Raw genomic sequence first — 12,361 nt, 5'->3', positions numbered from 1 at the left:
AAATTGTGAAACAGGATTTAAAATTTAAGATAATTTAGGAAAAACAACTTTTTTTTTCTTTTTTTTTTTTTAACATGGATGTTTCAATTCATCATTTAGGCTTTGTGGTACAGAGAAGGGCTTGCTGTCCCCTTTGCAGATATTTAGCTTTAAAAAAATGATTTAATCATCGTGGCTTTGTGTTCAGTGTTCAGTTTTAACAAACCACATAACATCATGCTTGAAGTGAAAACAGCGCAACCTCACGGTGTTGATTCCTTTCATTCATTTATTCGATCATATTTACAAACAGCCGGAAGTGCAGTAAATCTAAAATATAATCCATATCTACTGTACATTGCATTTTGGTTTGCAAATTGTTTACAGAAGTATGAAACTACTGCTGTAAAATAACATTTCTTAGAAATTAAGAACAAAAGACCACAATCATGATACAGATAAGAAAAAACTAAAACAAAGAAACTTACCCATGGGCCTTTGTGCTTTGTGCACCTATTTGTTAAGTCACATCTCATATTTAATCAGGTTATTACATTATTGTGTTGCCCCCAGCACAGGTAGCTCTTAGACATATCAGGCATCTTGGGGGAGAAAAAGCAAAAGCTAAGTTTTGGAGTGTATAACCATGTTTGGCAGAGTACTGAAGCCCACCATATACATTTATACAGATATGCACATTTCTTTCAGTTTCTTCTGTTTATTTGGTCTAAGATTCTTCAGTGCCCTTAGTTTATACTTTTTCACTACTGGGAGACCAGAGAGAGACTACCCTCAGTCCTAAACAGCAGGATTAACAATCAGCACAGTGCATAGTTCACATTTTCTAATGTTCAAAATGATGTGCCAAGTGTATGCGGTGCATTCTGCGAGTCCTTCAAAATAAATGCCGTGCTAAGAAACCAGCAATTCACAGCCTTACATCTACATGTCACTTCAGAGGTGAAAAAAGAAAGCAACACAATAGATGGTGTTGTCAGATACCAGACAGACTTGAGTTGTGAAGGTTATGAGAAATCATTGAACCTTCTCTGCCTTCTCTCTCTTTACTTTGATATTAATCCACCTCAGTAAGAAGAAAACTTAATTAGCATTTCAAATTTGGAGCCAAAACCTGTAATTATCCTACAGTCAGTGTATGTATGTCTGTCTTCACCGTACAAAAACAAACACATCAACTCCTCCTACCAACACATCTCCTTCACATGACCATTAGACAAACATGGAACTACATACCCTCTGTAATTTACAGTGATCAAATGTAAAAAGACTTGCATTGGAGGAAGTACAGTTATACAAATTCTAGCACTATGCTGTGGCTCCAGTGATCAACAGCCACAGTTTATGGTGGAAGAGGCCCTATGATGAGATACAGATACAGGCACACTGTTGGATGTGAATATACACACACACATGCACGCACGTGCATGTGCTCACACACAAATTAAACTGCTTGTATGCATACTTGCACACAGTTATGCATGCGCATACAAGGACACAAACATGGACAAACTATTCTGTTGAGGATTTCTCATCAACTTTTTCTCTGCAAAGTCAGAAATGTTCACCGATGCGGTGAGCAGAGATGGCAGATTAATGAGTTTAAAGTCTTTACCTCAGAAAAAAAAGAAAAAGGCCTCATCTGGCCTCGTTTAGTTCCCACAACCAGGAGGTCCAGTCTCATCCGCCCCACAAAAGTGGTCTTATCACATTAAGGCAGGTAAGGTGGTAGCTATGTGGCAGGGTTGGAGAGTTTATTCATTGTTCCATTTGTTTATGTTCCATCAAATTTCTAACATTTATTTATCTTCCAATAAATTATTAATCATCTGTTCTCCCACTGTAACTTAATAAGGCTTGGCCCAATCTGTATGGGGAGGGCTCCTGGGGCTGCAGTTACCCATTGAGGACGAGGAGTTGGACGCAGCGGAGTGTCCCTCCCAGAACATGGCGTCACTGGGTTTTGGGGGACTGGGGAAGGATCGTGAACTGTCATCCAGAGAGGCCTGGTTCAGGGGAGGCGGGGGAAGTACAACGGAGCAGGCGTCGCTCCCAACCAGACCCTCTCCCGAACAACTCTGGGGGGGCCATGGGCCGTTGTACCAGCAGTCCTCCCTCAGACTATCTGGCAGCAGGGTGCCTGACGGACAGCCGGTGGGGGGGCAGGGGCGGCCAGAGCATGAGGGCAGTGGGGGGGCACTGGGGGGACGAGGCACTGATGGCCGAGGAACTGGGGGGTGGTTGTTCTTTTCCACGTCGTCCAGACACTGGACGGGAACTGTTGAGGCAGCTGCAGGAAGAGAGGAGGGTGAGTGCAAGAAAAAAAAAAGGATGAGGAAAAACGAGGGTAAAAGATAATCAAATGTTAGATGTGGTTGCACAAAACTGCATTTTTCTAGTGAGACCTGCACAGACAATCACTGCATGGACTGTGGCAATGTCCGTAAAACAAGCACAAATATTAGAGGCAATTGTTCAATTACCTTTTCTATCATTTTGGTGATACTTCAGTGACAAATTTCACTGTTGATTTAGTGACACTACTAGCTTTCAGTCATCACTGCCAAGTACTGAAAGCCTTACATAACGAATAAACAAATGCTGCCTGCCTTCACGTTAGACATGTTTACAAGCGATATGTCACTTAGACCAATGGTTCTTAATATTTAGAATGGTGAGCCTTTCATGACGTTGGAAATATTAAATAAAGATTGATCAATCTGACAGATCTTAAGTGGTGATTTTTGGCTGAATGCTATAACTTTGCAAAACCCTGCACGACTCCAAGATGGGTTTTTTTAGTAAATCTGGAAACTTTAAAAAGAATAATAATTTTATTGCACTTATTAGCAGTGTTTTACTAGACAGTAAAGGTGTTTGTTTTAATGAATTTCTCTAGCAAATAAAAATAGCGTGTTTTCTGTCATTTTAACTAAATGATGTCGGCAGCACAAATGAAATGCTCTTTCCTCACCCAGCTAAACACGTCTTTTTTTCTTTTCTTTTTTTATTTAGCACTGAGATAACAACTCTGTATTTTTTTTCTTTTTTTTAACAAGTGGATTAAACTTTGGTTTCTAAAGCGGTTAAAAAAAAAAAAAATCTAAGCTCTGATCTCTAACTGTATAATAGACCTCAGTGTAAAAACAGAACCGGAGTAAAAATCGCACCCTGTGCAGCGGGCGGCGAGTTCCACAATGAAACCTTTGCACCATGTAAAAGTCACCGCTTGGGAATCAGTAAATAACAAAAGCAATAATTAGATTTTGTCCTCGAGAACAAAACCTAATCAGACCTGAACGCACAAACACATTTTCTTTCATTTCATACAAAGCATATCCTTACACAAATCACATGTCCTAATCTCACACAGACACATCATTGCTTTGCTTTCAAATCATCATCTTGAGCGAATAATAAAGTTTAAATGAGAGTATCTGCTCCTGCTTTTTTTTTTTCCATACCTCTCTCCATCCACACATCTATCCATCCATCCCTCCCTGCTATGCTTCCATGAGATGGTCTCCTGAGTCTAGGATTTGAATAAAAGTGATTCCAAAGGAGGAACATTAGAAGAATACAGATACACAGTATGACTGAATAAATACATAGCACACCCCCCTCCTCCCTCTGCCCCGCTCCATTTCTTTTGCCGCTCCTGCTTTCCTCATTTCACTCCATCTGCTTCATCTAAGTTACAGGATTACCCTCTTATTCAGTGGAATAAATAGGGCAAGATTTATTTTCTTGCCATATTTCGTTCTAATTTTCACCTCCTGGTCTCCTCTTCTGACACTCCGAGGGAATCGACAACAGAGGTAATCCCTCCTAGGGTAGCATACATCATCACAGAGGGAGGGGAATGGAAGGATAGACCATTTCATGATGTCCTTTATCAAAGTGTTGGAGGACTTTGATAATATCCACAGTCTTATCACACTCTTATACAAACTGCAAAAAGAAGCAGGAGGAGAAAACTTCTTGGGAGGGGGAAAAAAACACTCCCGTTACTGAACAGAAGCAGTTCATTAGTTTCCCTGTTGTAATTACTTCAAGTACTCATTAACAGTGTTAGATCAGCTAAATGTGTTTGTCTCTCTATTAATTTACTCTGTAGTTACATCTACATACAATTGTTGCAATTTGTTTTCTTAATCTTTCATCATTTGTCCTCACTTCTTTAATAAGTTGCAAGCTTTTTTCAGGGGCTTGGGTAAGAACTGCATGTGTGTGCAGATGTGACGTACAACAACAACAACAACGTAGGGTTTGAGTTTTTCTTTTTAAGAGCCCTCTATGGGAGGTGGACTCTGCTTTGCTAATATAATGGCATGGGGAAAAGAATGAAAAACACACTGAGGTTAAATCAGATGTAAAGCAGATCAAATGTAAAAGATTAAATAAAATATATAAATATTGGGAAAAAATGAAATATGATAAGAACAGGATAAACATTCAAGAAAATGTCAAATAAAACAAACAAAAATATTACCTGGTTCCTAAAGGGAATGATATAAATGTCAATTATTTTTAGGGTAAAGACATGAAGAGACTGAATACATTTTGTATGGTTGCTTTTAGGAGGTTCATTTAGGTGGCGACCTACACAACAATGCATTAATGCTATAAAGGAGACTCCTCACTGTACAGGAGCTGAGGTGGTGTGAAAAGGACACAGTGGAGCACAGTTGATTATCACACGCACTAAAACAAACATTAAGCATGGGATGATTTGTATTCAGACACCAACTGTGGCGCAATCCTGAGCTCACTCACATTTCTGCAGATGTGCCTCACCTTGTCGCGTCTCACTGATCAGTGGCCTGAGTTTCCTAATCAGGCCTGTTTGGTGCTTCAGCTCTGAATGGAGACGGCCGACCTCAGAACACAGAGCTTTGTATGTCTGCTGCATGCTCTTCTCCCTACACAATAAACAAAGCATTTCACTTAAATGCAAGTTTCCTCAAAGCTGGTGTTAGAAACACCCAACTGTCAGACAGGATCTTGTGGTAAATATCATGAGCAGCTATAGAGTACGCTCAGGAAAAGGAAATATTTTAGAACAATCTTATTCTGAAGTCAAATTCACCTGTTCACTGAAATTTCACAATGCCAAAATGCCACCCATTATGTCAATTTTAGTCAAAAATTAGTGGATTAAATGTACATATAAGATTAATCTATTAAATAAATTATAGACATACCAAGGTGATCATGTGCTTCTTTGCTGACACAATTAATATCAGTGACTACAGTCAGACAATACTTAAGAGGAAAAACAACAACAAGTACTGGTTGATTTGATGCTTAATCAGCCAATAACATTATCTGTATTACAAACAAGAAGACAAAATAAATAAAAACAGTGATGTATTTAAGGATGGCAACACCTACAAAACACTCTTATAAAGATGCAAAATGTATCAGCACTTGTTTTGAGTCCTAACACCTGCCTCACACAGCAAAAAACATGAACAGAAAGCCTATGGTGGAAAAACTAGGTTTTTGTGGTGCTTAAAATAATTAAAAAGGTAGACAAATTATAACATTTTCTTTCTTAATAAATGTTAATAAATAAATTCCATACAGACGTTATGCATGTCAAAATTCTGGACTTAAATTTGACTTGTGTTGAGCACCCAAGTTTAGGGTCTAGCTCTTCATATACTTTTGAGGTTACCTCCACATCATGCTGCAGACATGCATGCAGTCTATGATGAGCAGATTCATAACGCTGCACCCTCCTCTAGTGGCCAAACAGGACAAGTACAATTGAAACTGTGGCCATACAGAGCACTGCATTCACAAGCTTTAGCTTTCAAAGCAAAGACATAAAAACAGTATATTCTGTAGTTTCGTGTAAACAGTGTTCCTACCTGATTCTCTGTAGTTTCATCAGGGCGGATCATTTAAAACTGATTTTTTTGCTTAAGACTGTGCTTTAGGCAAGACTTCCCATCTATTTACAGTTGCTTCGTAACTACAGGTTACAGAAATTATGGTTGGGCACTTTTTAATGATATTCATAAAACACTATACCTTGCATTATACTTTGCATCACAGGTCTGGTCCAAGTCTGGTCCGTTAAGGCCATGCGGCTCCCCCTAAAACAGAGTTAAGTTATGCAAAACAGAGAGTGGAGGTGCAGTCTCTTGGTTGTTTCGGACAACCCTCCCCCCCCAAAAAACCAAACAAATCTGCATCCTCCACTCCACAACAACTCACACTTATGTCCGTCTGTCTTTTAAGAGTTCATCTCCCAACTGTTAAAGATGTAGCATACCCACCCTGGCTTTGTCTTCACTACTGTGTTTCCCAGTGTTACCCTGTCTCTCTCTGCCCTAACACCTCTACCGATTTCTCCTCCTTTTGTTATGCGACAAGAGCGTCTCTCATCTCAAGCGCCCCCTCTATCCTGTTCTCTGAAACTCCTTCTTCCCTGTTTCACTCACCGCACTTCTCTCTAGTAGCCGATTGTTCTCCAGTGTCACCCTCTCCAGCTCTTCCTGCAGTTTGTGGATCTTTAGCTCAGTGTTGATCCTTTCCACCTGCCAGGAGTCCTGAGAGCTGTTCAGGCTCTTCATCACTGTGGACAAGCACGCAGAAAAACAGATGGAATTTGTGTTACAAATGGTACAAAAGGCATAATTAATTAAAGACACTGACTTTTACACTTTTAGCAACCAAATATTTTAACATCAGTTTAATCATAGAGCAACATTTTACATTTACATTTTCATAGAAAATCATAGGTAGTATGGAAGTAAAGGAGAATGGCACATGAGTCAAAATACTCGAGCCTGTCCTGTATTTAAATTGTACTTGAATCAACATATATGTTATATATAACCACAAAAAAACCAAATGTACTTAAGAGTATTGCAACATAAAAATGTTATCATATCATATAAATCAGGTTGCTGGATTTTTTCCCCTACTGACTATATGACACTATTTATTCTTCTAGTACTGTATTAGATAAAAGTGTTGAAATAAATGTAATTGTTACTCTGTTACTAATCACATTCTGGATGTCAAGGGTTCCTCTCAGCTTTAGGAGGATGTAAGTGTACCCTTTGGGATATTACAATTAGTTCTCATTATTTGAAAATGATACGATTTTGCTGGTTTCGTCAGACCTTCGACATTGCCTGCAATGGTTTTCAGTGTGAAGTGGGTAGGATAAGAGGCTACCAAAACAACTGGTGTTTGAGTAAAGAATCTGAGAACCGTGCCATGTTCATGACTGAGCATAAAATGGATTGACAGAAGGGCTGGTGCTGTGTCAGATGTAATGCAGGGGATGCTGGAATATGAATGACTGTTAACGCGCTCTAATGGCCGCAAGCTTCCGTTACAGAATAAGAGAAGTTACTTTCCTCTGAAGGGTGGCTGGTTAAGCAGGTGGGACATCCAGATCGAGAACAGACTGGAGTATCTGCAACTCTACTCCAAACAGGTGCCAGCTGAGATTTTTCAAACTTCTCATCAGGTTGTCGCTTCGAGGTATAATGGGCACACCCAACTAGTAGGTGATCCCAAGGTAGACCAAGAGCTCATAGAAGACATTATATAGCTTCTATGGTCTGAAAACATGTGGGAGAGAGGGATGTCTGAACTAGCTCAAATACTCTACTGCTACCATGGTTTAACTCATGAAAATGGATGGATGGAGATATTTTAAAGAGTAGAGTATTACTTCGATTGTCCGACATAGCTAATTATCAAACAATTTCAGTCCTTGAATTTAATATGATTAAAATTCAGGAACAGGGTTCTTTTCCTTGTATTTCATCCAAATCTCATGTGCTCTAAATGTCCACTATCTGTTTCATCAGAGGACAGAACCATTTCCACTGAACAGTTCAGAGACAGCAGGCCTGTGTACTCTACCTGTACCTTGGCTGGTGTCCATTTCTGTCCTCAGCTGAAGCAGCTCCACCTCTTTGGTGTGAAGCTGCTCCATCAGAATCCTTTCTCTCTCACTCGTCTCCCTTTTCTGACAGAGGAAAAAAAACAAAAAAACAAAACAGACAGTGAGCCAAAGAGCATGAAGGTAGAGTCAGTGTATTTAAAACAATGTTTCAAACTCTTACTTTTGCAGTCCCAGGTGGGCAAAAAAACCAAACTCTCTTTATTATCCTTATACTTGAAAATAAGCTACTGTCAGGTTTGGAAGACATTAAGCCTTTAAGCTTGGCTGCACTGTTAGTTTATGAGATGTTCAGATTAATCAGTAAAACGCACCAGTTTGTTAAGCTCCAACTGCAGGTCCTCCTTCTCTATATAGATACCTCGGTAAGCACTGAAGGCCTTGTTCACGTACTGGGGCCCCTCTGATGAATGAGCATCTGGCCTGAAAAGCTACAGTGGTGAAAGAAGAAATAACAGAGAAGAAAGTAGAGGAGAAAAAAAATGTTCAATTTAAAATGTTGCGGTAGGAAGTCACTTTCCTCCCACCACATCCTATCTTGATGGACCAAGTGCTGCAGCACATAAAACTAAAACTGACAGATTTTAAACAAACAAGCTCGTGCTCTGCCCACATGTTGTGCCCAACTTTCGCTTCGGTCTGCAATCGGTATTAAGACCTTTGCTGTTCAAATAACTCACTCTCTCACTATATCCGTTTACTGGATCCTTTGTTCTTAATTCCAATTTCAAGAGCATTCTTCTCTGCTGAATATGAGCACAGTGTTTGCCAAAGACATACTTCTCCAGACCGCCTTTCTTTTTTAAACAGAGCACATTTATTTCTCATTGTTGGGTTTTTTCTGTTTTGACAACAGACAAACAATATTAATGATGCTGACATGCATACACTCCAAGAGGTTATTTTTCTTTCTTTTTTTTTGCAGTGAGATATTAGTATTTTGTGTTTGTCCATCATTCTGAAGTCGTGCACAATAGAAAAATCATTCATCTTTGTTCATAGGTCACCCTTTGTAAACATTGCTCTCTGGTTGTTTAGACAGCATGATAAGCTCTATGTTCTTAAATTTTGTCTCTCTCTCTCTTTTCTATCCCCATCTTCCCTTTGTTGTGCCATCCTCCTACTCTTTCCTACTCTATTCTTCCATCTATACCTTGTCTTCAAGCTGCTTCACTCTCTTCTTCAGCAGGGCATTGTCTCGCTCTGTCTCTCTCAGCCTCTTTTTGATGTCCTCGTATGCCGTGACCAGGGCAAAGTGGGAGGCGACCGATTCGTCACCGGCACACACCGACACAGGACTCTCAGCAGCAGTGGTGTAGGCTGTCTCATGTTTAAGGATGCAAATGTCATCATCCACTGCTGGGGAATCCATACCTACACAGGCCATATTCTGAGGCAGATAGAAGACCTGGGGGATACATGAAGAACTTCTTTAAATATCCTATATTTGTGTGAAGAAAAACAAAGTCAAACTATATTAGATTTATTATCATATTAAGAAATAAATATTTTCTATATTATCCAACAAACAGTCTACACTGTCAACTTGTTCTATTCATTCATAAGGCATTTAATGTCTGTAAGTAGAATTCTCCTAACAGTCAATGGTCTTTTTAAACCACAGTTTCACAAAAGAAGAAAGCCCCGCCAGAGGTTGACATCAGAAAAGCCCTAAAGACAACGAGAGGTTTTTAGCATGCAAAATCAGTTTGTTCACATATTGCATGCAATTTTGTGCTGGTGCTTCCTATTACCCTTGGGCACTTGACACTGGAATTACATGATTTTGATTTAACACCAGGGATGAATGTACTTGGAAGGTAGGTCCTCTTCAATTACCAACACTGAACAATAAAGGAGTCAGATCTGTAATAGTCTACAAAAGATCTACCCCCCAAAAAAGGCAATTTGCAATGTGTGATTTCCATAACATGTACATAACATTGTGTACACTAAGTTTCTGGCCTATGGCTTTGAATGAGAGGCTGAAAAAGAATTTATCAAAAAGAAACTTTAACTCTGCACATTTACAAAGAAATATCTCACACTGACTTGAATGCCTTTGTTAAAGGAAGTGCCAGCAGAGCTGACTTCCAGGAACGATATGAGTGTTTCAGTAAAGCTACTTGACATTTCCCCCACACCCTCCTGGATAATTTCTGCTCGGAGTAGCTCGGTTTCAGAGACGGTGCAGCTTCTTGATGATGTCAGCATGCAATGATGCAGCAAACACACAGGAGCCAAGTTTTTATCACTAAAGGCCTAAGCCTTTAGAAAAATAAGTTTAAGCAGAGTTACCGAATAGGTTGATAGACCCGCGGAGATGAATAGAAACGGAGAAATAGAGAGAAAAAGGAAAACTGCTGACTTTGACGACAGTCGGCATGAAAGCGAAAGCGACCCACAACAAGTACTTAAAAACGAAAGTGGACGTGAATCCAAAACAAGGCAAGAAGAGCGACGTAATTCCGTTAAGACTTCTCCACTTAAAACAGGAAAGCTAACAGCTAAAAATCTTATCTCAGCTGAAAAAACACAATCTTCCACACAAAGCGACAGCAGAAAACATCTATAATCGTTCTGAAAACAATCAATGAATTTCGCGTGTATACAAAGCTAACGTTACGCCGTTAGCTTCCGCGAACAGTGCTGACAAACACCAAACAACCCTGACGTCCGGTTGTGAAACAGCCAACAATAAGAATAACACAACAATTAAGCAACGGTCTTTAGAGAAACATAAATACATATCGACAGCTCCGCGCATCAAAATGATTGATCTATTATGATGATAACGGCTAGCTATGCTTGGCTAACGTCTTCTGGCTAGGTGCAGAAAAAGGATACGATTATTTTTTATTCTCGACTTTCAGTTACCGTGTTAAACGCTGTCCTCAGTTAGGTATCGACTGACCACATAGGACTGTCATTTAATTTGGAAAAAACAAGAGCTGGTTCAAGGAGAAAACAAAGAGACAAGGCTCGGCACTGGTGCCGTGTCTCGACCGAACTGACAGGTGAGAAAAACAAAAACTTCCGGGAGTCACTCCGCTGCTCAAGTCCTTTCAAAGTAAAAGCACAGTCTTAAAGAGCGTGTGCACTTTCTCACACACTGTTACGATCACCATAGCTCCCATTATCCTTTCCTCGGTATATGCATACCACACGCTTCATGAATTCTGCCATAAAAATATAAATATTTGCTCCATGTTCTATACTTCCAACCTTTTATGTTTCTCATATGACTCCCCCCCAAATGCTGCAACTCTAAACATATGAACCTGTGAAGGTTCTCAGTCATCCAGGTCATCGTAGTCAAAGGAGCTTGCAAAGAAAAGCGTCTGGACTTCTTTAAGTTGCTTGAAGACGTTTCACCTCTCATCCGAGAAGCTTCTTCAGTTCTAAGGTCAAATGGTGGAGAGTCCCAGATATAAACCTAGTGGGAGTGACCCCCCACAGAGGGACAAAAGGACCCCCTGATGATCCTCTAATCGCCTGAGCCAAGGTGGGAAACTAGGCGTGGGTCCCAATCAGCCAGAGTTTCGGGTGTGTTCATTGTGAAACCTGGCCCCACCTTATCATGCGAATTCCTGAGGTCAGATGGCCCAGGATGTGAGTGGGCGTTAAGGCGTCTGGGAAGGGATCTCAAAACTGGATTATAGATGGCAGAGAGTTGGTGTCGTAAACCGCCGCCTCTGTTCAAAGATGGTCACTCACAGTGGACATAGATGGATTCTTTCACTCCTCTTTCAAACCATCTGTCCTCTCTGTCCAAAATGTGAACATTGGCATCCTCGAAAGAGTGTCCTTTATCCTTAAGATGCAGATGGACTGCTGAGTCTAAACATATCACATGTCACAGTCGAGGGCAGAAGGCACTTCCTCTCCTCTCCTAAAATCTCCAGCAGCAAATGATGAAGTATTTGCTGCAAGTATCTGAAAAACTGAGATTTAGGGCTTGGTCTAGAAGGTGCTTTGCCGCTTCAGGACCTGGGCATCTTGCTGTAATTAATGGAAGCATGAATTCTGTTCTCTACCAGAAAATCCCGAAGAAGAATGTCTGTCCATCAGTTCATGTGCTGATGCTCAAGTACAAATGTATTACGTGTTTAAAAGTTGAATACAAATTTAATGCCACAAACTTGAGTTGTCATATACATCTGTGAGTTTATGTGTACAACAGTATGCACATGTGGTCTGTGCATGTACACACACATTTTAATCTAAAAAATTTGCTGAAATTAAAGTCAGAAGCTTTCTCAGAATGCTGACTTTTTCCCCAGAATTAGTTTTTCTCAGAATTCTGACTTAAACCTCAGAATTCTGAGAAAAAAAACTCAGAATTCTGATGGAACTCTGACTTTAATCTCAGAATTTTAACCTTTTTCTTAGAATTCTGACTTTTTTCCCGCGCAGAAGTCTGGAAAAGAA

At 40.0% G+C, this 12,361-nt stretch overlaps 1 protein-coding gene across 2 annotated transcripts; it reads right to left on the bottom strand.

Annotated features, from left to right (window-relative positions):
* Positions 1-248: 248 nt before the first annotated feature.
* azi2 (5-azacytidine induced 2) lies at positions 249-10,980 on the bottom strand. Of its 2 annotated transcripts, none has more exons than XM_085473228.1 (8): positions 10,808-10,980; positions 9,084-9,338; positions 8,245-8,361; positions 7,891-7,996; positions 6,450-6,583; positions 6,037-6,101; positions 4,795-4,919; positions 249-2,287 (listed from the first exon to the last, which is right to left on the bottom strand). In XM_085473228.1, the coding sequence occupies exons 2-8, from the start codon at positions 9,315-9,317 to the stop codon at positions 1,845-1,847; spliced, it is 1,224 nt and encodes a 407-aa protein (XP_085329354.1). In that variant the 5' UTR covers positions 9,318-9,338; positions 10,808-10,980; the 3' UTR covers positions 249-1,844. The 2 variants fall into 2 exon arrangements, with proteins under 2 accessions (XP_085329354.1, XP_085329355.1); XM_085473229.1 differs by having other exon boundaries at positions 7,897-7,996.
* Positions 10,981-12,361: the final 1,381 nt, after the last annotated feature.

This window comes from Copadichromis virginalis, linkage group LG11 (assembly GCF_057382275.1).
Source record: "Copadichromis virginalis isolate Kocher_CV1m ecotype Utaka linkage group LG11, C_Virginalis_male_GT1.1, whole genome shotgun sequence".
NCBI lineage: Eukaryota > Metazoa > Chordata > Actinopteri > Cichliformes > Cichlidae > Copadichromis > Copadichromis virginalis.
Note: the sequence above shows the minus strand (reverse complement) of the source record. Positions and strands in the feature narration are given on the sequence as shown.

Bases quoted from the DNA above. Each gene is read 5' to 3' on its own strand.
- azi2 (XM_085473228.1), bottom strand. From the start codon at position 9,317: ATGGCCTGTGTAGGTATGGATTCCCCAGCAGTGGATGATGACATTTGC. The intron at 7,997-8,244 runs GTGCGTTTTACT...TTCCTCTGTCAG, and splicing joins AGTTGGAGCTTAACAAACTG to AAAAGGGAGACGAGTGAGAG. The intron at 6,584-7,890 runs GTAGAGTACACA...GCTTGTCCACAG, and splicing joins GGACACCAGCCAAGGTACAG to TGATGAAGAGCCTGAACAGC.